Consider the following 24,015-nt stretch of genomic DNA (forward strand, 5'->3'; position numbering starts at 1 on the left):
ATTTAACCTGGCAACGCACGCTGAGCTGGGCTGCTCATTTCCTGGATTACTTGTTCAAGTTGCTCACTTTTTTATCAATATCAGTCTGGTCTGAGTGTAGTGACAAGCAATATGGAAGCAAACAGGGCAAAGAAGTTGCGGCAATCCAGTCTCGCATCTTTTTTTACTGGAAGGTATGTTTGAATCATGCAAAAAAGTTGGCATACAGGGTAAATTACCATACATGGGGGTGTAATACGGACGTGTTCATGCACTGCTTTTTACGGTCTCCATTGTGTTAATAGATGCCAGGAAAACATCACTTACGGGGTTCAAATAAACACCCAAAAAAAAATCGGCTCGCCGCTTCGCGGCTCGTGGACGATGCTCCGCATCGTCATTATTGGTCACCCCCCCCTTAGCAAAAAGCTAGATCCGCCCCTGAAACTATAATGAGTGGCAAGAATAAATGCTATATAAAAAGGGGCACTTATTAGAGGTAAAAGGGGGCATTAATGAGAAGGGGAAGGGGCCTTTAATCAAAAAAGGAAACGGGGCACTTATACGAAAGGAAAAAGGGCTCTTGTCAAAATGAAAAGGGGGAAGAGCTCGTTATCAAAAAAAAATGTGGGGGGGGGGGTACTAATCATTAATTTATCAGAGGTGAACAGGGGGCGTTTATGAAGAGGGGAAGGGCTCGTTATAAACAAAAATGGGGGGCACTTATCACAAGGGAAATGGGCAATGTCAAAATAAATGGGGCACTTATTTAAAGGAAAAGGGGCACTTGTCAAAGTAAAAAAGGGCACATTTCCTATGTTAAAAGGGGCACTTAAAAAAACTGGAGCACTGTACCCATATGCCCCTCCGCCCCCCCCCCCCCTTCCCCCGGAGTGCCGCCTCTGCTTATGACAAACATATATGAGAATAGAAAAGTAAAGACTTTACATAATATTATATCAAAATAGTTTACTCGTTATGAAAAACGGTTTTCCTGGTGAACTTTTATTCCAATTGGTCCGATCAGCGATTTTCAACCCCCCAGATAAGCCAGAAATCTGATACCTTAGGTTTATTTTTTTCAAAAGATGGTGCATTTCGATGACTTTTTCTTTTCATCCTGTTTTATTCCTGCCAATGCTAAAGCCTCAAATACTTCTCTGATGCCTTTGTTCTCCTTGGCCGAGCATTCTAGATATGAAATGGCGCCGATCTTTTCTGCTAGGGCCTGGGCATCCTCTGTTTTAACCGGTTCCTGATTCTCCTTTAACAATTCTTGTATTGTATCCTTGTCACTTTGAAGATCTTTCTTGTTCCCCACCAAAATGATAGGTGCCTTTGGGAGGTACTTCTTCACCTATTAAAAAAGGGATTTAAAAAAAACGTACAGACCATTGATAAAATATAATAATAATAATAATAAATAATAAAAACGTTACTTATAAAGCGCTTTCCACCGAAAGCGCTATATATATTATGATCTGTATATATTTGCTTCTACTGACTTGATTTCAGACAGCCATAATTATATTCACTTCCAGGTCATAACTGTTTTAATATTATTTTCATGCCAAGCACAGGAAACTTGTTATGTAAAACCGGTTACATTTTTTTACCACAGTCCCCTTTGTCTACCAACTTCATTAAATGTTTTATAGGTATTGACGGTCCCATTTACATATTGATGAGGAAAAAAAGAGAATACTGATCTATTTCAACAATGTAAACCTACTGATCTTCATCCTTTCGAATACTGTAACATTCCAAGGGAAGCCTACAGCTTTGACCGTTTACCTTTGACCTTGTCTTTGCCCATAGGTTCTACCACAGGGACAAAATTAGGGACATTACTAAGATATCATGCCCCTCTAAAGGGTGTAATAAGCTATTAACTAAAAGATCACCAATCCCTAACGCTTAAATATGATGTTTAAAACTTTTTAACATTTCAATAAGATGAGATCAACCGGAACGGGGCTGCCAACATTTGCCCCTGGCTTTCTTCTGTCAAAGGTAATTATTGCGATAGGTTGTTTTTTTTGCAATGGGGTTTGGGTAAGGTTTAGGGTCAGGGTTGTGGTTAGGTAGAGGTGGTGGGTTACCCCCTAAATATCGCTAGATTGACTGGACTAATAGGCCCGAATTCACAAAGCAAGGTTTGAGCTCAGACCAAGGTTTGAGCTCAAACCTCCTTTTGTTTCGCCAAACCTCCTTTTGTTATTTACAAACCAGGTTTGTAAATGACAAAAGGAGGTTTGGCGAAACAAAAGGAGGTTTGAGCTCAAACCTTGGTCTGAGCTCAAACCTTGCTTTGTGAATTCGGGCCATAGTGTTTGGTCCATGCAGGGTCGGGTTAAAGATAAGAATTTCTTTTAATCTACGTTAGGATATTGACTGCGGAGAACCATTATGTCTCACCTCTGGTATCCATTTCTTCGAGATGTCTTCAAAACTGTTGGGTTTATCAAACGAGAAGCAAAGAACTACAACATCCGTCTTGGGGTATGCGAAGTCAGTTCTCAGTCTTCCATACAATTCTTGACTTGGTGTATCCCATATTCCCAGCTCAATCTAGCAATCGTGATAAATAAGACTGGTGCTACAATCAAATACTATATTTAGTAAACATCCAACAACTATATAATAATACATTTCCTAGAGGTTTGTGAAATTTGCACGTCTACGTACAAAGATATTCTGCAGAAATGCAGTCATGATATTAAAATGGGCAGATAATTATTGTATTATTCTTAATTTGTATGTGATTTCACGTAGCTTGGTTGCAATGTAAAGCTAAGGCATATTGTAAACACTGCAACATGTTACAAAGATTACAGAGCTATCTATTAATTAATTCAAAATGATTTATTCTTTCCGTCTTTATCAGACCATGAACTTACTATGTCTAGTAAGTCCATGATCAGACTATTCAAATTTCGAGGTAGTGAGATTTTTTAGGCTAAGTCCACTCCAAAAATAAATTGCTTTTAATAGATGCAGAAAAACAAGAGAAACACAGCCAAAAAATTGAGTAAAATCGAATACTTATTAAGGTAGTTATAAGTTGTTTATTTTAAAGTATGAAAGAGTATGGAACTTAGGAAATCACTACACGAATTGCCAATTTGGTTATCAGTTTGTGACGTCATTGCCTTTCTATTTATATTTCTTTATGTATTTTTTTCCCATTATAATTTCCCTTTTTATCTACAAAAACTTGATTTCCCCATGCCTTTGCCCAGGTTTTATGATTTGTATCATATTGCGTGCATGACATTTCACAAAACCTTTTATGAACTTTGAAGGATTTATACTATTTTCTGAATATTGTATATTCATAATCATTGATTTTTATATAAATAGTTTATCAAAATTCACATTATTCATGATTTAACTGAAGAAGAAAAAAAATACTCTAAATTAGTGCATCCACACAAAAACATCAATCTAAATATCAATATAACTTGGATGCTGGTGTGAGAAAATAAGATCTTTAGGGGGGAAATTGGAAATTTATTTTGTCAATATAAAGAAAACAATTAGTGGAAAGTGAGGCAATGACGTCACAGACTCATTAGTGAGTTGCCAATTTGTCTTGTGATTATTAGTTATCCGATTTTGCTCAAACCTTTTTTGATTAGTTAGTCTGATTTTTCTGCTTCTATTGAAAGTAAGGTATTTTTGGAGTGTCCCTTTAATTACCATGCACACTGCAGAAATAAAAGTTTTTAAACCAAGCTTAATTGTTGGTGCCACCCCCCCCCCCCCCCCACACACACACACACACAAAAGAGAGCGAGACGAGGAGAGGAACGAATATCCACGCTCGATGGCTTGTTCTTTGTCGTGCTTTATGCATCCACCTCATAAACCGGTGCCCCTATCCCCCGCCCCCATACACCAGTCCCCTCGTAATGGCTAGACGCACCGACAATTGTTGTCTATCTTTTTTGTTTTAATTAATTTTTAGTTATTCATACTCTGACTTCTCCACCGCTCAGCTGCACTGAGCTGAGTTTGTGTAAACGTACCTTTTGGCCATTTACTTCTATGCAAGACGTTCCCTCAATTTCAGCTCTCGAGATGTTAAAATCTCGAGGGTCGAATCTGCCTTTGACGAATGCAGATTGGAGACTCGTTTTCCCGCATTGGCTCCCAACTATGGACACGTCTGTCCTGATAGTACTAATAGCCATTCTCTAGTTCAACACTGAAAGAAAATAACACAAATTATAACACGGGGCAGTTATCATAAGGCCTACCTATTCGTCACGCCTGTGTTGAACTATATAGCTCTTTATAAAACTCTATACATCAGATTAGATTCAACTGTAGTTGAAGAAATGGTAAGAATTAAGTAGAACTTAGAAGAAGAGAAGAGAAGAAGAAGAAGAAAAAGAAGTAGAAGGAGAAGGAGAAGCAGAGGAAAAGAAAAAGAGAAAAGGGGGAATGAGAAGAAGAAAGAGAAGAATAAGGAGATCCTTACAAAAATGTACCATGGAAACTATGGTACTTTTGTCCAAATTACCATCCATCATGGTAACCATGGTTATCATGGTACCAAAACAATGAAATACTTTGGGTCATTAAACAATGTATTTCATTGTTTTGGTACCATGATAACCATGGTTACCATAGTGGATGGTAATTTGGACATGGTTGCCATGGTACATTTTTGTAATCGAAGCAGAAAAGGAGAATAAGAAAAAGACAAGCTAAGAAACACGGTAGAACAAAAACAAAATACAACATCAGAATACGGCTCTTAAACGGTACGTGCTTCACTGCTCCCCTTAATTTACAAACCTCCCTTACTCAAATCACACTTGTGTCATTATGAAATTCAGAAAGACACAAAAGAGTACTATACTTACCAATACAAGATGTAATGTAAGGCAAAATGATAAACGTTTGTGAAAAATCAGTTCATGTCCATGATAGTTGGTGTTACAGATTGAATATGTTTTAAACACAATAAATATAGTAATGATACGGAACTGAACGGAAATGATGATGATCAAGTTTAGGCCTGCAGTTCCGGCTTTCATCGAAAGGGTGCGGTGGGGTGCGGCGCGGGGCTTTTCTCGAAAGGTTGCGTTGAGAGCGGAGTACCGTTTTAACACACCCTTTCGATAAAAGCGGGGGGGGGGGGGGGGGGGGCTTTTCTCGAAAGGTTGCGTCGACTAGTCTTTCGCATCAGTCGTTTAAAATGAGGATCTGGGACAGAAGGTAATAGTTGCCAATTTAAGTATATCGAAAATGTAATAAATAAAATGAAATGGTCTTAATTACAGTGTGGTCTCTTTCGTTATTACTATGTTGATGGGGGAGATAGAGAGAAGGAAAAAAGGGAAAGGGAAAGGGAAGATAAAAGGAAAGAAAGAAGAATAGCCTAAGAAGAAAACAGGGAAACGGGGGGGGGGGGCGAAGGGCTCTTGCCTCCTCCTCACCCCCCCGCCAAAAAATAAATAAGAGAGAGAGAGAAGGAAAAGGGAAAGGGAAAGAAAATATAGAAGGAAAGAAAGAAAGAAGAGGAAGAAGGAAAGAGGGAAACGGGGGAAGGGCGAAAGGCTCTTACCTCCCCCCCGCCAAAAAAATAAATAAGAGAGAGAGAGAGAGAGAGAAGGGAAAGAGAAAGAAAGAAGAAAAATAAGAAGGAAAGAGGGAAACGGGGAAGGGCGAAGGGCTCTTGCCTCGTCAAATAAAAATAATGCGTACATTTAAATGCTTACAAAACTAAACTAACTAAACAACTGAGAAAATATTAAATATAATTAAGTACAATAAAATCTACTGACTACAAGGCGCACCGGAAGCAGTTTGGGATGGGGGGGGGGGGGCAAACATTCCAGGGGGCTCACATTCCAGGGGCAGTGACATAATGAGAAAAAAGTTCGGAAGGGGGGGGGGGGGGTGGGGCAGACGAAAAATCTGCGTCACCACCAGTCTTACACGTTACATGCAGAAATACACAAAAATACATACAGAAAAACAAAATACAACATCAGAATACGGCTCTTAAACGGTACGTGCTTCACTGCTCCCCTTAATTTACAAACCTCCCTTACTCAAATCACACTTGTGTCATTATGAAATTCAGAAAGAAACCAAAGAGTACTATACTTACCAATAAAAGTTGTAATGTAAGGCAAAATGGTCCCGAAAATGGTAAACGTTTGTGGAAATCAGTTCATGTCCATGATAATTGGTGTTACAGATTGAATATGTTTCAAACACAATAAATATAGTAATGATACGGAACTGAACGGAAATGATGATGATCAAGTTTAGGCCTGCAGTACGTTCCGGCTTTCATCGAAAGGGTGCGGAGGGGTGCGGTGTGTGAGTGCAATCCTTTTATACCTTTGCACCCAACGTATGCAATCTAAAAATAGGCGAGGCCTATAAATTATATTTGGTCTAAAGAGCATTTGATGCATTTTCCTAATTTAGTTAGTTTGAAAATAACAGAATCAAGATTAGTCTTCTTATGTTTATATTCTGTCTGCTCATCATAAACGTATGCCTCATAACAGAGACTGGGTAGATAATTAACCATCAAAATACCAAGATAGAGAGAGAGAGAGAGAGAGAGAGAGAGAGAGAGAGAGAGAGAGAGAGAGAGAGAAAGGAGAGATAATTAAGGGTATTAAATGACGCTACTTATGACGCGTTGTATACGTTTTCAGTTACATTTTTTCCAGAAAGGGGGAGGGGCGGGATGGAGTACTCCCCAACTGCACTCTACTCTACTCCACGTATAGACAAGTTCAGTGCCCCCCCCCCCCCACCACCATCACCACCACCACCACCTACCCCGAGTTCCCTCGCCGCATTCGCCTGACACGCTACGCCACATTACTATCGATATTATTTTACCAAAATGTGAACAGCGCCATCTCGGAATTGGTATTGTATGAGTCATTTGGATGGTATACACACCCAAACATGACCAATTCTGTTTTCGGCAGTTTTGTGTTCTATTCTTAGACATTCGATCAATTCTATTTCAACGCTTGCAATATGCCGAGTAAAGTTCTTGTTTTTTAATTTCTTTCATTATTATGTGTTTATACAGAAAACGTGTAATGGGCTTAACATAATATAAAATCATAAACTATATTTTGTGGATGAAAAAAAAAATATCAGGGTGAAGAATGGTTGTACACCATATTTCACTCCCATTTACATATAGAACTTAATTAAAATTAATATAACAACCTATTTTGACATGTACTTCAAGGTATTACCATTGTTCTATCTATCTATACTTCATCAAAATTTGATGGCAACAAAATTAAAGACAATATGAAAGAACAAAATAGAATATTTAATATTCTATTTCGTTCTTTCATGTTGCCTTTAATTCATATTCTATTTTGTTCTTTCATATTGTCTTTAATTTTGCTGCCATCCATTACCCTGCTCTCAGTTTAAATGCAACAAATAAAATTGTTCAAAACATGTGTGTATGTGAGGGTATATAGGTCCTATTATCAATTCACAATATTTTTAAAGAATAACATTATGTAGATGAAGTGAGCAAGGAAACTTCAAGGGCATAATAACATTTAATCCGAATTCACGGTCTGTTTTGGCCTAGCCTAATCAACAGTGGCTTTTATCCTTAGTAATTTGATAAATATGTAGTTGGTCTATTACTTATCACAATTCTGCTTCAGTGTTTTCTTCCATCATAACTCTATAAAAGAGAAGATGGAAAGGAAACGAAAACTTTCCAGTTCATCTTGCAAAATCATTCGGACTTGAAACTCAGTGTTCTTATGCACAATCTATATTTTTTAAAGATGACCCTCTGTTATATAGAATTATATCATAAGGTATACACAATAACAGATAATAATTTGATTGGCTGTTAGTAAATTTGTCATCAAACTTTACACTATCAAGTTTTCGTGAAAAGGGCCCTGAATTTCAGTAAAATAATGTGCTTTTAACTAGAAGTCGAGATTTGAAATTGAATTAGAATTGACCACTTTTGATGATTTTGATAATTTTTGATGAGTTTTGATACTTTTCTCCCATGTTGCAGGATTTGTCAAAATTGTTCATGTTGCCCCTTTTTATGTATATAAAGAAATACTTTTATGTTCCATTATCGTTGCTTATAAAATAATTTTAATTACTGTTCATTTGTTTTGTTCCCAGTTTGAATAGTTTATATTTATTGGCATAAAGTGAAGAAGACATGTAAAAACAAGGACTTTCAAATCTAATTAGGCCTACAATGAATGTTCTAATCCCAGTGATGTTCATATATTTTACATGCAAAATGATCTTATATCAAAGACAAACAGAATACATCGCAATAGATGTGAATGTGATTAAAAACATCTTTATTCTGTAATGTTCAAACTGTCTAAAGCTTGGAAGATTTCGTAATTTCTCTTTCAACCAATGAAAGAGCTATCCGGGTGCTATTTTTAGAATGCACGGGTACAACGTATAAATACCACCGACCTCGAGTGAGATGTTCACAGTAGACGCGTACAGAGAATAAGCGCTGCATAGGTAAACCAGCTCATGGATTCGATTGTCAAACGGATAAATTTGGATTTAACACAAGAATTTGAGCACAATAAATAAGCTATTATATTTTTGATGCCCCCGTAGCTTGCAGTTGCAACTTTTTGGTGAGTTTTAAGCACTTTCTTGTATTTATTGCTGTTACTTTAGTTACGTGTGTTATCGAAGAATTTTTCGGAAGGTCGAAGGCAAGTTTAGGATTTCGATTTCTGCAACGGCACCGGGCGGACAGATACACCACCGTGGCTTATGCCATTAGGGTGGGTAGCGTCGCGGCGCGGCGCGTTGACTTGAACGCGACCATTCGTCCAAAGCCCCCCCCCCCCCCGGTTTGACCGAAAGGGTGCGTTGGGAGTGTCGCGTCGCGTCGCGTTAACTTGAACGCTACCATTCGTCCAAAGCCCCCCCCCCCCCGGTATGGCCGAAAGGATGTGTTAACATATTTAAAAAGTATTTAAAAAATAATAATCTTGTAAATCAAGGGTATCGAATAAGAAATAAACCACGTTTGAATTATATTTGGCATCTGTCACCCCACCCCCATTACTACGCCAATGTTTTAGGTTTGTTGGCAGGATTAATCGCAACTGTTCCCTTCTTTTTACCCTTTTCTTTTCCTTTTCCTTTTCCTCTTTTTTGTTCCCTTTTAGCTCTCCTCTTTATCTTTCCCTTCCCCCATTTTTTTTGTGGGGGGGGGGGTGCCCCTTCTTTTCTTCTCCCTATTTTTTCCTTCCCTTTCTCTCCTCTTTTCCTTTCCCTTTCCTTCCTTCTCTCTTATTATTTGATGGGGGGGGGGGGGTAACAGCTGGGAGGCAAGGCCCTTTCGCCCCCCCGATCTCCTTTCCCCCCTTTTTTCTTATCGTAACTGATCTCCCCTACCTTTCTTTTTTCTTTCCCTTTCTCTCCTATTTTCCTTTCCCTTCCTTCTCTCTGTTTTAGGTTTGCTGGGGAAAGGGCCTTTCGCCGCCCCCCCCCCCATCCACAATTTGTTGGCGGGATTAATCGCAACTGTTCTCCCCTTCTTTTTACTCTTTTCTTTTCTTCTTCCTATTTTTTTTTGATGGGGGGGGGGGGGGTAACAGCTGGGAGGCAAGGCCCTTTCGGCCCCCCGATCTCCTTTCCCCCCTTTTTTCTAATCGTAGCTGATCTCCCCTACCTTTCTTTTTTCTCTCCTATTTTCCTTTCCCTTTCTCTCCTATTTTCCTTTCCCTTCCTTCTCTCTGTTTTAGGTTTGCTGGGGAAAGGGCCTTTCGCCGCCCCCCTCCCCGATCTCCTTTCCCCCCACTTTTTTCTTCTTCTTTCTTTCCCTTTCTCTTCTTTTCCTTCTCTCTCTCTATGTCTCTCTTTTGTGCGGGGGGGGGGGGGCAAAGGGCTAAGGGCTCTTGCATACCTATCTCTATCTCTATTATTTATTTTTAGGCGGGGGGGGGGGGGAGGGGGAGGAGGCAAGAGCCCTTTGCCCCCCTCTCCCTCTTTTCTTCTTCTTCCTCTTCTTTCTTTCCTTTATCTTCTCTTTCTCTTTCCCTTTCCCTTCTCTCTCTCTATTATTTATTTTTTGGCGGGGGGGGGGGGGAGGCAAAAGCCCTTCGCCCCCGTCTCCCTTTCTTCTTCTTTCCTTTATCTTCTCTTTTCCTTTCCCTTCTCTCTCTCTCTTTCTCTCTATTATTTATTTTTTGGCGGGGGGGGGGGGGGGGCGGGTGAAAGGCAAGAGCCCTTCGCCCCCTGTTTCCCTCTTTTCTTCTTCTTCCTCTTCTTTCTTTCCTTTATCTTCTCTTTCCCTTTCCCTTCTCTCTCTCTCTCTCTCTCTCTCTCTATTATTTATTTTTAGGCGGGGGGGGGGGGGGAGGCAAGAGCCCTTCGCCCCCGTCTCCCTCTTTTCTTCTTTCCTTAATCTTCTCTTTCCCTTTCCCTTCTCTCTCTCTCTCTCTTATTTATTTTTTGGCGGGGGGGGGGGGGGGGAGGCACGAGCCCTTTGCCCCCGTCTCCCTCTTTTCTTCTTTTTCCTCTTCTTTCTTTCCTTTATTTTATTTTTAATAAGCAATCATATGTTTTCTCTTTAGTGATTTAGAAGTCTATTTAAAGGGGTCAGTTTCCATAAATATTAAAAAAACACAGAAAATGCAATAAATTTTTAATAATTTATTGCATTTTACCCCGGTTCCCAACATAAAAAATCTTTTGTGTGCCCATGCCTTAAGTCATAATGCATGGCCGACCAGAGGATTTTTTTATTTTGGGGACCGGGGTAAAATGCAATAAATTATTGAAAATTTATTGCATTTTCTGTGTTTTTTTTTATTTATGGAAACTGCCCCCTACCCTAGCCCCCAATGCGTACAGTCATGGTTCAGTGACAAAACAAACGCCTCATAACTGTGAGGCCTCAGGACCAAAACCGTGTCGATGTGCTATATTAATGCTCTTTTGTGGGGCATTAATCCTCATTACTGTCATTTATGACTTGAGGGCGTAGGTCCCTTAGTTAATGAGTATAGTAGCATACACATGCTTTAGCAGTACCGCAAAACACACATTGGCAAATTATTATTCAATAAAATCTGAGATTGTATACTATTATCTAGATCTGTTATTTTTAAATAATTTTTAAAATAATTCAATAAATTGGGGTAAAACTGAAATATTCCACCTTTATGGCGACAGTGTACTTCACTTGTATTGTAGCTACTTGCTCCGAGCTCCCTCTAGCATGTCTAGACTATATAGAAAACTTCCCCAATTTGTGCCTGTTGCCGTTGGTTCCCCATGATCCTCTTTTTCTTATGTTAGTTGAGAGCTGAGTTAATGAGATAGCCACCTGTCAGTGACCTCGCTGTGTGGTCTAATCCCTTCTGGCCCAGTAGTATTGACGGTCTTTAATAGAGCCTCATTAAGTAGCCCCTTAGACCTAGTTAGTTCTGAAAGATTACGCCAAATTAAGCACATGGGACTGATCTCAGTCAATCCGATCAACTGCACGATCCGATCATCAAGTTCAGTTTAATACAACATTACGGTTTAACACTTGGCAAAAAAACATAAACTTCTATATTCTGACATTTTACTAGTATACTTAAACACGTACCACACAAAAAACAGGATAATATGCAGGAATACTCATATAAACTCACCACGAAAATGATCAGGAAGCTTGAAGCCCGGTCGCACGTGTCCAGTCTCTCTTCAGTGCTCTTACTTGAAACTTCGATGCTCTGAACGGGTACATTTGGAACTAGAAATGCAATCGTGTCACAACGATGTGCGTGCAATGACGCCGTGTTTCTACGTGTCGAACGAAAGAGCTTCTCTCGGACTATCCAGAGCAATTTGTACGAAGTCTTTAGCTTCTGATATATTGGAGACAGGTAGGGCGAAAGAAAGGCCTCAACAGTGACCTTGATGGGATGGTATTGACTATGCCTACGCTGTTTGAAAGAAATTGGGATAGGGGAAAGAACCTAGAAAGGGCTCGCCAGCACTGCGTGCAAAAACAAATGGGATTAGTTGCATGTTCGTCATTGCAATCAAGATCGTTCTAGGGGTCAAAAGCGTGAACCCGATTTGCCCCATAGACAATGCGTGTAATGCATGGGCGGAAAACGTAGAGGATCTGTATTATGACCGGAGTTAAATTGTTTTTTCTCTCTCTCTTTATGTCTCTTTATGGGCCGTATATGGTATCATTGGAAAGAGAATTTCATGGTCGTTATTGTAAACTACTCTTTTTTTTTCTATGATAATCCTATCGAAACATGTGATGTAAAATAGATTTAAAGGACAAAATGGCGTCTTAAATGGCCCCCTTGACCAATTTTAAAAATCCGGCCACGAGGTGCCCTGCGTATTGCATCTCGGAATGTCATTGCAAATTTTCAAGGAAAAAAAAGGATGTTTAGGGGGCGAAAAGTAGTCTGAAAAAAATGACGTCATGGCCGATAAGTGTTATAATCGGGCGGAATTCGTATAGTGACCCTTGTTCAAATGCGATTTACTCACAATTTTCTGTGTAAACATATACCATACTTGGTATCATTCGAAAGGGCACTTCATTGCGGTCAGTTTGACACCATTGTCATCTGCACGCAATGTACTGCACGCATTAAAGGCGCTATTACGTAATGCATAGCAAATTCATCATTTTTGGAGATAACTTTGCGCTGACGTTATTAAAATTTACCAAACTTTGCAGACAGTTGTCACGTATATGGATACATATGTCTGCCAAGTTTCATTGATGTAGGTATAAAGATCGCCATTTTAGAGCAAGTTGAAGTTATTTCGGAATTTTCTTGAAAATGGCGAATTTGGAGGGCAATTTTCTCAAATTTGGTCAGTGATAGGGTATATAATTTTGTATATGGCTGGAAAGAGCATATCTTCAAGTATCTAAATCCAAAAAAGGGTACGGGTTTGCCAAGCCATTATGGAGATACGGCCACAAAGAGAAAGCCAATTCCCAGAACTTTAGAGGGCGCTATTTATGTTGTGCAAAGCCATTGGAGCGTGAAATTTGGCATGGCTATGTGCAATTATGAGATAAAGATACTGTGAGATTTAAATACAAAACGGAATCTATATGAGAAAGTTATGGCAGTTTTAGCTTATTTAGGGGTCCATTTTTCAAGAACTTGAGAGATTTTTGACGGAGTCGGTTTTAGATTTGAATTTCGAGTATGAAGATGGCATTTTGAAGGTCAAGTCATACGTCGCAGATGAAAGAACATCTCTCAGACTATCTAGAGGAATTTGTTAGAAGTTTGTAGGATCTAGGATAGTGGAGATAGGAAGGAAGATATAAAGGCCTTAAAATGGACCAGAAACAGACAAAATGGCGCCTGGACGGTCATGCATGAGTGATTTCCAAAATCGAAGAATGTAGTGACCTTGATGAGATGTTAGAGACTATGCCTATGAAATTTGAAAGGAAAAGGACATGAGGAAAGCACCTAACTAGGAATCACAAACACTACGTGCAAAACGAATGCGATTTCCTGACGATAAGGATAAGGATAAGGAAAAGGAAAAGGAAAAGGAGAATATTAATGGGGCAGAATGTGAACGAAAACAAGGCAATGACGAAGGTCGTCATTGCAATAAGCCCCCCCCCCCCCCCCGTATGTGCCATTTGGTCGCATTATCTGACCTGACGCGCCTTAACAATCCAACGCACCCTTTCGGTCAAACCGGGGGGGGGGGGGGGGCTTTGGACGAATGGTCGCGTTCAAGTCAACGCGCCGCGACGCGACGCTACCCACCCTTATGGTATAAGCCCACCACCGTTGCATTTACCTAGACTAGGCTGGAGCCTAGCTTTGTCATCGGCTGCACCGGTTCCCTCTCCGGTGGCGGTGGTCGATGCGTTGTGGTAGATGGTGTGATACGTGTATACAGCCTAGACAGTACTAGTAGTACTGCAGCCTACATGTGTAACTTGGTTATGTTGACTTCAAATTGACAAGGACTTTCTATTGTACTTCTTTTAATGCTTAATCAGGGCCCTGTGTTATAAGGTAAAGTAAAGAGTTGCGATTGATTAAAAATGCTTCGCAAATTAAAAAAAAAAAAAAACTGTGCGCTTGCTTTAAAGGTACTAGATCTAGTCTAAATCTATGTCCCATTTGCAGTACATCTATGTACATTAGGTAGGTCAATGGTCTTTGAGGTCAATTTCCAATAGGAAGATGATCTCATTAGATTTTGAAGTACATCTATGTACATTAGGTAGGTCAAAGGTCTTTGAGGTCAATTTCCAAAATTCCAGGTATTACATTTTTAATTTTTTGAATTACATTGTAGCCTCGCTATCGTGATATCGAACCAACAATAGAGGTAATGTACAGGGCAGCGTCTTACAAAACCGTCATACATGTACGTACAAGTTCACAGACATCCATTAAGTTTAACACGCGTTTCAATGGGATGTCGGTGAACTTGTACTTATGACGGTTTCATGAAACCTACCAAGCTTCAAACAAGGTGATAGTATGAATCACTATAGGAAGACTATCTAATTCGATTTTGCAGTAAAGCAGGTCAAAGGTTGAGGGTCATAGAGGTCAGTATATGAAATGTCATGCTTTAGCTTTATTTAGAAGTAATATTTAAACTTAAAGTTCATATTACATGTGTATCTCTAAACCTAATCCTAACCCTACAACTGTATGTGTTGGCAGTCCATGTACATACATAAACCGTTAAATGATGTTTCTTTTCCGTTTTCCTCACACAGGGCGAGATTTTACCGATTCACCGAAACAAAATAATATGGCTGCGATTAGGAAAAAGTTGGTCATCGTTGGAGATGGTGCTTGTGGAAAGACGTGTCTGCTCACAGTATTTAGCAGAGACCAGTTCCCTGAAGTCTACGTCCCAACAGTATTTGAGAGCTATGTAGCTGCTCTAGAAGTAGATAGCAAACAGGTGAGATGTTTTTACTTATCATTTGATTCTTACATTTATGTAGTCATGCTGTCCACAGAATCATGCAAGGAACAGTTTATGAATGTCTAGTCGTTACATCTTTACAGTACTGGTATGCAAATTATGTCTGTAGTGTAACTTCAACTTAATTTTTGTAAACTGTGACAAAGGGAAAAATAGTAAGTAGAAGAAATCAAATGCAGAAAAAATGCACATAAACATGTACATTGTATAAAGTCAAACCTGCATTAGTGACTACCTGTCTACAATGACCACCTGACCCACCTGTCTACAAAGACCACATTTTGTTTGTTTCCCTTGAAAATGGTTTCTCATTGAAACATGTACTTAAGGAACCTGTCTACAGGTCGCTATTGACATGTTTGACTGTACATGTACATACGTACATGTACAATACTGGTTCACTGTAATTGTAAAATAAATACTACAGATGAATAAACTTGAGTGATGACAATCATGGTGATGAATGATGAGGAACTTAAATTGGAAAGCATTTTTCTCTTGAATCACTTCCCCAGGAACGATGCAGATTGCAGACCTGTTTATGTTTTCAGTTACTTTAAACGTAGTAATATTGCTTTAATTTTCACAGATTTTGCGCTAAAGTCAGTGTCCACGAATATATAAGCATGACTTAAATGTTTTGAATGGGCAGAATTGCGTGCAAACGGTGCAACGCAAGTTTAAGAACCCGCGAATATGTTTTGAGGTCGCTCAGTGCGAAAAATTAATCATGCGAAAATAACAGCGTTTACAGTATGATGAATACTCAATGAAAATGTTGCAACATTTATTGGTCATGAACTTGTATGATATTTTTTGGATTTTGTTGTTGGAAAAAAGGATAAATTGATGTAACATGAAAAATTAACCAACTCTTTTCCTTTCTTTCTTTCTTTTGTCCAGGTTGAATTAGCATTATGGGATACAGCAGGTCAGGAAGCCTACGACAGACTGAGACCGCTCTCATATCCAGACACAGACGTTATACTCATGTGCTTTGCTATCGACAATCCAGACAGTTTAGAAAACATCCCTGAGAAATGGACACCAGAGGTAAGAACAAAAAAATGTTTTGCATCAATCAATTGTTAAAAGGTTACACTACCACCTATAGGTTTACAATTTCTACTTAAAATATAATATGTGAATTAGAGGTATTGAGGTACATGTACATTTTTAGATGGGGTCGTCTGTAGCCGCCCTGTAATAATTTAAGAATTGCATGCCGGTACTTGTACTGATATTTAGTGAGGTGGTCAATTTTTAATTTCTAATACATAATCTCTTTCGTTTTATGACAAATATAAGAAACTACTTTTTATGATACAATACCTTTAGATGTACTTGTAGCACGGTTGAGGATATTCAAATTCAACTTCTTTATCTGGTCATGAATTTAAACAGATTTATAGGGGTAAAAAAGAATGATCCTGAAGGTCTTTTTAGTTGTGAAATTTTGTGTAATACTGTTCTCTCTTTCATCTCTTCCTGTCCTGTCTAGGTCAAGCATTTCTGTCCCAACGTGCCCATCATCCTGGTGGGTAACAAGAAGGACCTTCGTAACGACGACAACACCAAGATGGAGCTGCAGCGGACCAAGCAGACCCCCGTCACGTACGACGAAGGTCACCAGATGGCGGTCAAGATCAATGCTGCCAAGTACATGGAGTGTTCGGCCAAGACCAACGATGGGGTGAGGGAGGTCTTTGAAACGGCCGCAAGGGCAGCACTGCAGAGCAAGAAGCGCAAGAAGAAGCTTTCATGCAAGATCTTCTAAGACATCGTGTAAGATCTTCTAAGACATCGGACAATGATCAAACTGTGTCAGTCAAACTAAGCTTTTATTATTAAAAGGCACATGTTTCAGTAAACTTTGGAGCTATTGAAGTGAGCGTGTACATGCAGGAATTTTTCAAGAAGACAATAGGAGGGATGTGTACATTGCAGGAAGAGCATATGGACCAGATGCATTTACCACAACATAACTCTACATTGAAGATGCGACCCGCGGTGACCTCAGATACCAAGGTCGCACTGGAGTTTGTGAACTCTACTACACCTCGTGGCTAGTGTCTTGAGATTTTTACATAGATCTTCAGGCGGATGTAACCATTTTCTTTGTAGAGATAATTTGGCCAGCTGAGCTCTCTCTCATGTATTACTACGTCTAATTATCCAGAAATTTAAAAAAAAAATAGAATAGACTGTAGGCCTAGTAAATGGAACAGCTTTTCTTTCTGGGATGAGTGTTTCACATTGAGTTTAGTACCTGGAAATAAGTTAATTTTCTTGTGTATCATTTTAAGCAGTCAAGCTTGATGCGCATCCATGATGTGATAAATAAAGCAAAGCACTAAATATGCAATATAGATTCGTAATTATTTCAATTGTGAAACACAAAATATTGTCTATTGAGAGCCAGAAGAGTATTATTGCCTCTTTTAAACATATTCGTATGAGAGGGAATCAACACCTTTTCGGCTCTGAACCAAAATTATGCTCTGTTGCTTAATACTCTTTTCTCAGTCTTGATGTAAAATGATTAACCTCTGTTGAGAGCCAGAAGGAAGTAAACTCTGTACCGGTATCAAAAGGATACGAGTTAACAACCTTCTAGCTCGTTTGAGCAGGCGATATGTTCCTGTATGCAAAGACACCGATTGCAACAGCTCTAGTATTTTTCTTAAGAAATGGTAATTCATAAGAAAGTTACACAAAAGTCATGTAGAGTGTATGTATACAGTATATATGTAGGGAAGGCTCCTTTTGTTTTCCTCCCAGTTTCCAAAGTTAATTAGGATTCTTAGTATTAATGGTGATTCACTACGTAATACTTATGGAATTGATTGTGGACGCTTTCATGTTTGAAACTAAGCAATACAAACTCAACAACAAGAGCATTATGGAAATGATCAGAGAAATAAGCTAAAAAATGCTACTGTGAATGGCATATTCTTGTAAATTATCAAAAGAGTGTGTGTGTGGGTGTGTGAGAGAGAGAAAGAGAGAGAGAGAGAGATTGACATCCTTTTCAAGTTTGCCTACATGTATATTGTAATGAAGCGACCTTCAGAAAATTGCCTTATTAAAATGTTTTTTTCTTAAAACATGATATTCTTTTTTTTCACAATGTGCCTTTTCAAACTGAAATGCCATCATGAGATTTTATTGTGTGTAACTTTTGCAATTGATAATTTGTTAAGAAATTATTCAGGGTTTTGGGAGGTGAAATTTTTGTACATTTTCTTTCAGCTGTGATGGGTGTATGTTCTTTACATTGCCAAGAGGTGAAAAAGGGGGATTTCTTTGCCAACGCTTTCACTTGTGTTTTTGCTTGTTTTCTATTTTCTTGTTGTGAAGTATACAAATACACAGTACATGGTAACTATGGAAACACGATCTGAGTGTAATCTATACAATATACAGTGTACATTATGTGGTGGAAGATGACTGCATCTTGGTGCCTTTTTGGTTTTCTTCCATTTGTCTCAAACTGTTCAAGGCTCGTATGAAAAAAACTACAGCTGCTTCAAAGATTGTCATAGCGGAATGTACATACATGTATGGCATTGAACATTATGATGCATTTTGCAATTAATAAATGTTTAGTAAATCAGAGATCTTGAATGGCAAACTTACTCGCGGTCTAGCAGATTCAATTTCTTGACAAATTGCGATAAATGTACATACTGTACATGTACATACATGTACAAGTATTCTCCAATATTTTGTGTGCAGGATGAAAAAAAGTCACCAAAGAGGCAGAAAAGTTGCATCTGGGCCCTGTTTTACAAAACTTGTTATCAATAACAAATTTGCCTTAAGCCGATCATATGGTTTTAGTAGCTTATAACAGTTATTGATATCAAGTTTTGTGAAACAGGGCCCTGATCTTTGAGCTCATACCCTAGTGGTTCTGTAGATGTCTTTCATTACATTTTGTACAAACAAAAATTCAGTATTTCTATTTCATGATGCAGTGCCTTGGTACAAGCTGGTAATTCTATACGCAATTATATGTATGCCGTATTTTAAATGTATACAGTAATTTATTTAATACATTTTATATACATTTGCTACAGCAATATATTCTCTAGACATCCAATAACTTTCTTACATTTTATCCATTTAAGTTCTTCTTTACATTTTGTACATAGTTGTTGTTGTTGTTTGCTTTTTACTACTTTGTTTTAAGTGTAGAATTCATATTCCTTTGCTTTTTTGGTTTTCAAATGTCGTGTCGTGCTCGATTTGTTCAATGTCTGAATGAAAAACATGTATCTGTATCAACCAATAATCAGTATGGTTTTAAAGCTGGACATTCTACTTCATGTGCAATAATTGATTTTATTCATAAGGTAGCCTCTGCAATAGATAATGAAGTTATGCTTGGATTGTTTTTAGACCTTAGTAAGGCTTTTGACACGTTAGACCATCATATACTGTTGGTGAAATTATATCAATGTGGAATAAGGGGAATCGGTTTAGATCTTTTTAAAAGTTATTTGTTACGTCGTCATCAATTTGTTTCTATTGCTAATGTAAAATCAAATTACCAAGAAATCAAATGTGGAGTACCTCAAGGATCCATATTAGGGCCATTATTGTTTATTTTATATATCAATGATCTTCCCAGTGTGTCGAGAATTTTAAAATCAATTTTATTTGCCGACGATACAAGCATTTTTTTATTCCATCAAAATATACAATCACTTCAAGATATATTTAATCGAGAAATTAAGTTAATAAACACATGGTTTTCTGTAAATAAATTGTCAATTAATATAAGTTAGACACATTATATGATTTTTACTAATAAAAAATGTGACACTGATTCTATTATTATTCGTTTGTGTAATACAGAAATTAAACAGGTCTCTTCACTTAAATTTCTTGGCATAACCATTGATAATAAGTTGAAATGGACTGATCATAAATGCTGTTTGTAATGTATCATCGAAAAATATTGGTGTTATGTATAAATTAAAATCATTTCCTAAATGTATATTGAAGATGATATATAACAGTTTGATATTACCATTTTTGTATTATGGAATACTTGCATGGGGGAATGCACATGAAACCCATATTAGGAAAGTGATTTTATTGCAAAAACGTGCAATTCGTACTATTTGTCATACTTCTTATCTTGCCCATTCACATCCACTTTTTAAAGAAATGAAAATATTGAATTTTACTGATATGTATAATTATCAATGTGCAATATTTATGTTCCAGTGCTATTTACAAATCCTTCCCAAATCACTTTTAAAACTTTTTATACTAAATTGTAATATACACCAGTATAGTACTAGAAATGCTGAGAATTTTCACTTGCCACTTATACATACAATTTCATATAAAGGTACAGTAATATTTAATGGACCTTGCTTATGGAGTACTATACCTCGTAAAATACGTGAATTGAAATTTGTTAACACTTTCAAATGTAAATACAAAAAAATACTTGATGGACGTATATTGATATTAGCTACAGATTTTAACGTTTGTTAAATTCATTATATTTTTCATGTAATTGTTGTTTGTTTCACTTTTTATCACAGCTTAACTTTTTATATTTGATTAATTGGTCAGCCGCATACAAGGACCACCTCCTTTCTGGCTGCTACCAGCATTAGAAATTTCCTTTGTATTATTCATGTTTGTAAATTGATTCTGTGTATTTCTGTGTTTATCTATGTTAGTAATTGTAATTGTGTGAAACTTTGTATACTGCTTTTGTTTTACCCTGTATGTTTTTTATTGCTTGGAAAAATAAATTGAATTAAATTGAATTGAATTGAATTGAATTGAATTGAAATTGAATTATGAGGTTGTTGATAAGACACAAAAAGAAAAAAAAATATATTCATTAAATTGTTGATAAAAAATGATATTCTATGTTTTGTTTTGTTGTCATGGTGAGTGTGTTTGTGTGTTAACCATAAATGAATAGGACATCCTGTTGTTGGGTGTTGCCACTCAATATTGTCCTGTCAGATAAGTATATGATTAGGATTAGTCATATACTCGTATAGAATGACAGAAGTTGTTTTTTCTTCCAGAACATATTTGAACCAGAGTACCTTTCATGAGTTCACAAGGGATATGTTTGAATTTTGTGTATGACATGTATATACTGTAGTTGGGTGTGGTACATGTACATGGTATACAAAACTTGTTTTGTTTACTTTCACTAATAGTTAGGAAGTGGGAATGAATAAGAATGGACCCAACAAACAAAACATGAAACTAAATAAAGCGATACAAGAGAAAAGAGGGTAGGGTTGATGGGATCTTAATACATTCGTAAAATAGTGCCAAATAATGCTTAGAATCTGAATGATATATTTTGCTACCCACTTTTCAAACAAACGAGTGTATTTTCGGAAAGTGATGGCATGCCTGTACATGTATGTGGTTAAGAAACCAAACAACTTACAGGAAGTTTAAACAGCAGGAACGCATGACACATTTTTTCACTCTGGTACTCCCCTAATTTTTGCACTCCCTTGATTTTGAGGCATTTAAATTTAAACTTGTCAATCAGATTTTTTAAACTGGATTGTATAGACATACAGTCACCCAAAAAAAAGTGATAAATTAATTTCCAGACAAGTTGACAGAGATGAGTTTTAAAGAGAGATAAGTGGAATCAGAGAGTAGCTGAAGGGCACCGAGACAGGAGAGAGAGAAAGAGAGAGAGAGAGAGAGAGAGATGAAGAGAAAGAGAGAGAGAGAGAGAGAAGGGCGGGGGAGATGAGTAATGCATCGTAAACTGCCAAAATATGTTGTTTTTCCATCCTATGAGGCTGAGCAATCTCATTTAACGTCAATTGAGTCTGACATAAACAGGATGTTTTTGCCTCGCTTGAGCCTAATCTCATACTGTTTCATCATTTTTCATACAAAGACATCCTACAGAGGGTATTAAGATCAAACTTAATTCCAAAACATCTGATTTAGGGGATTGGTAATACCGTTGTAGGAATCTCACTCTCTTTCTTTTCTCTCTTTATTTGGATTAACTCATTAAGCTGGTATGTATGGGATGGGAGAGAGTCCATTGTTAAATGTATGCTCTTCTGCACAACAATTTCTATCCCTTAAAATAAATAAAATACGTACATGGAGATACCAGCTCAGACACATTGGCATGGGGTTCCACAGAGTCGATGCTCACTCTTCTTTGTCAATGATTGGCGGAAAGACTGCTTCTATTTGTCTATAATAGGTTCGAGTACAGAACCAAATAAGGAAACACACCAGAGTGACAACAGTATTCAAGTTTTCAAAATATTTATCGCACCTGTTTTGTGTCGTAGTATTACATGGATGGAATAGGCCATTTTCTTTTAAAATGCAATCCAATGAAATGTATATATATATTCTTCTGAGTGCAAATTGCATATGTTACAAGTTGTTAGGTAGGGAAAGGGAAGGTTGTTGAACCTAGATACACCAAAAGTGTGCAACTTACATTCTGACTTTTGGGTGAATGTATTAAATAGCTCATCGCCAAGTTAATTAATTAAAACACATTTTTTAAATGGGTCTATTTATTTTTGCTATGTCAGACAACTTTTAGGGCTGTCAAGGACAAGTTATGTTCAAGAAGTATCCTTAAAATTTGAAAACAATAGTAAACTGGTCTATTGTATCTGGAGTTACAAAGATATTCATATTGGAGAATATATAGTGTACTAGAACACAGGTGTATAACGAAAGAGAGAGAAAGAGAATGAGAGAGAGAGAGAGAGAGAGTGAGAGAGAGAGAAAGAGAGAGAGAGAGAGAGAGTGAGAGGGAGAGAAAGGGGAAACTGAATTTAGACAATTAGGGCTTATTAAGAGTCGAAAACGGTACAGCGAATCGTCTTCTATCTCTAATAATTTAATGAAACGTCAAAGCTTCCGCGCTTCGCACGGGAGGGGGGGGGGAACTTCATTGAGACAAGGATTAAAGTCGAGAACGGTACAATAAATCGTCTTCTTTTCCTAATAATCAAAGGAAATGCCTAAGCTTAACGCCTAACACCCACACACACCCTTAATGATCGAGCGCGCTTCGCGCGCTCTTTAAGTGATTCGCTTGCTCACTACCGCCCTCCCTAAAATAAGATTCTATCTCCGCGCCTGCATTAAAATACATAGCTTTGATGCTGACTCAGTTGACGAAATAATTCGTAAATTTAAGTCGTCGAGGAAAATGACCATTTGCCCTTACGCAAGTACTATAGATAGTCCATAGGAAAAACAATTTAGCCTTTGTGTTCTATTCTTAGACATTCGATCAATTCTATTTCAACGCGTATAATATACCAAGTAATGTTCTTGCTTTTTAATTTCTTTCATTATTATGTGTTTATACAGAAAACGTTAATGGGCTTAACATAATATAAAATCATAAACTATGAATTGTGGATGAAGAAAAAAAATATTAGGGTGAAGAATGGTTGTACACCATATTTCACTCCCATTTACATCTAGAACTTACTTAAAATTAAATTAACAGCCTATTTTGACATGTACTTCAAGGTATTATCATTGTCTATCTATTTGTACTTCGTCAAAATTTGAAGGCAACAAAATTAAAGACAATATGAAAGAACGAAATACTATTCTATTCCGTTCTTTCATATTGTCTTTAATTGTGTTGCCATCCGTCCCCCTGTTCTCAGTTGAAATGCAACAAATAAAATGTTTCAAAACATGTGTATGTGTGTATATAGTTCATATTATCAATTCACAATAGTTTTAAAGAATAACATTATGTAGATGAAGTAAGCAGGGAAACTTAAATGCATAATGACATTAAATTTATAATCCCCATTCACGGTCTGTTTTGGCTTAGCCTATAATCAACAATGGCTATACAGTAATTTGATGAGAACGTACTTGGTCTACATAATTATTATCAAAATTCTGCTTCAGTGTTTTCTTCCTTCATAAAAGAAAAGGAAAACTTTTCATCCACTCTGCAAAGCAAGATTTGAATTGAGATTTGTCATGTTACCCCTTTTTACGTATACAAAGAAATACTTTTATATT

The 24,015-nt window shown here is 37.5% G+C and overlaps 2 protein-coding genes across 3 annotated transcripts; one reads left to right on the forward strand and one right to left on the reverse strand.

The window, feature by feature from the left end:
- Positions 1 to 594: 594 nt before the first annotated feature.
- On the reverse strand, positions 595 to 11,749 carry LOC115919274 (ras-like GTP-binding protein rhoA). 2 transcript variants are annotated; one of them, XM_030972657.1, is made up of 4 exons: positions 11,655 to 11,749; positions 4,011 to 4,189; positions 2,398 to 2,550; positions 595 to 1,336 (listed from the first exon to the last, which is right to left on the reverse strand). In XM_030972657.1, the coding sequence occupies exons 2-4, from the start codon at positions 4,173 to 4,175 to the stop codon at positions 1,061 to 1,063; spliced, it is 594 nt and encodes a 197-aa protein (XP_030828517.1). In that variant the 5' UTR covers positions 4,176 to 4,189; positions 11,655 to 11,749; the 3' UTR covers positions 595 to 1,060. The 2 variants fall into 2 exon arrangements, with proteins under 2 accessions (XP_030828517.1, XP_030828516.1); XM_030972656.1 differs by lacking the exon at positions 11,655 to 11,749 and adding an exon at positions 6,107 to 6,174.
- Positions 8,440 to 18,947, forward strand: LOC585526 (ras homolog gene family, member). The gene is made up of 4 exons (XM_030972658.1): positions 8,440 to 8,633; positions 14,753 to 14,943; positions 15,871 to 16,020; positions 16,469 to 18,947. The coding sequence occupies exons 2-4, from the start codon at positions 14,788 to 14,790 to the stop codon at positions 16,742 to 16,744; spliced, it is 582 nt and encodes a 193-aa protein (XP_030828518.1). The 5' UTR covers positions 8,440 to 8,633; positions 14,753 to 14,787; the 3' UTR covers positions 16,745 to 18,947.
- Positions 18,948 to 24,015: the final 5,068 nt, after the last annotated feature.

This window comes from Strongylocentrotus purpuratus, unplaced genomic scaffold, assembly GCF_000002235.5.
Source record: "Strongylocentrotus purpuratus isolate Spur 01 unplaced genomic scaffold, Spur_5.0 spur5_scaffold_6, whole genome shotgun sequence".
Taxonomy (NCBI): Eukaryota; Metazoa; Echinodermata; class Echinoidea; order Camarodonta; family Strongylocentrotidae; genus Strongylocentrotus; species Strongylocentrotus purpuratus.

Coding starts and splice junctions, on each gene's coding strand:
- LOC115919274 (XM_030972657.1), bottom strand. CDS start 4,175: ATGGCTATTAGTACTATCAGGACAGACGTGTCCATAGTTGGGAGCCAA. Junction 2,551..4,010: donor TAGAAGTAAATGGCCAAAAG/GTACGTTTACAC, acceptor CACGATTGCTAG/ATTGAGCTGGGAATATGGGA. Junction 1,337..2,397: donor CGAAGAAATGGATACCAGAG/GTGAGACATAAT, acceptor CTTTTTTAATAG/GTGAAGAAGTACCTCCCAAA.
- LOC585526 (XM_030972658.1), top strand. CDS start 14,788: ATGGCTGCGATTAGGAAAAAGTTGGTCATCGTTGGAGATGGTGCTTGT. Junction 14,944..15,870: donor TAGAAGTAGATAGCAAACAG/GTGAGATGTTTT, acceptor TCTTTTGTCCAG/GTTGAATTAGCATTATGGGA. Junction 16,021..16,468: donor CTGAGAAATGGACACCAGAG/GTAAGAACAAAA, acceptor TGTCCTGTCTAG/GTCAAGCATTTCTGTCCCAA.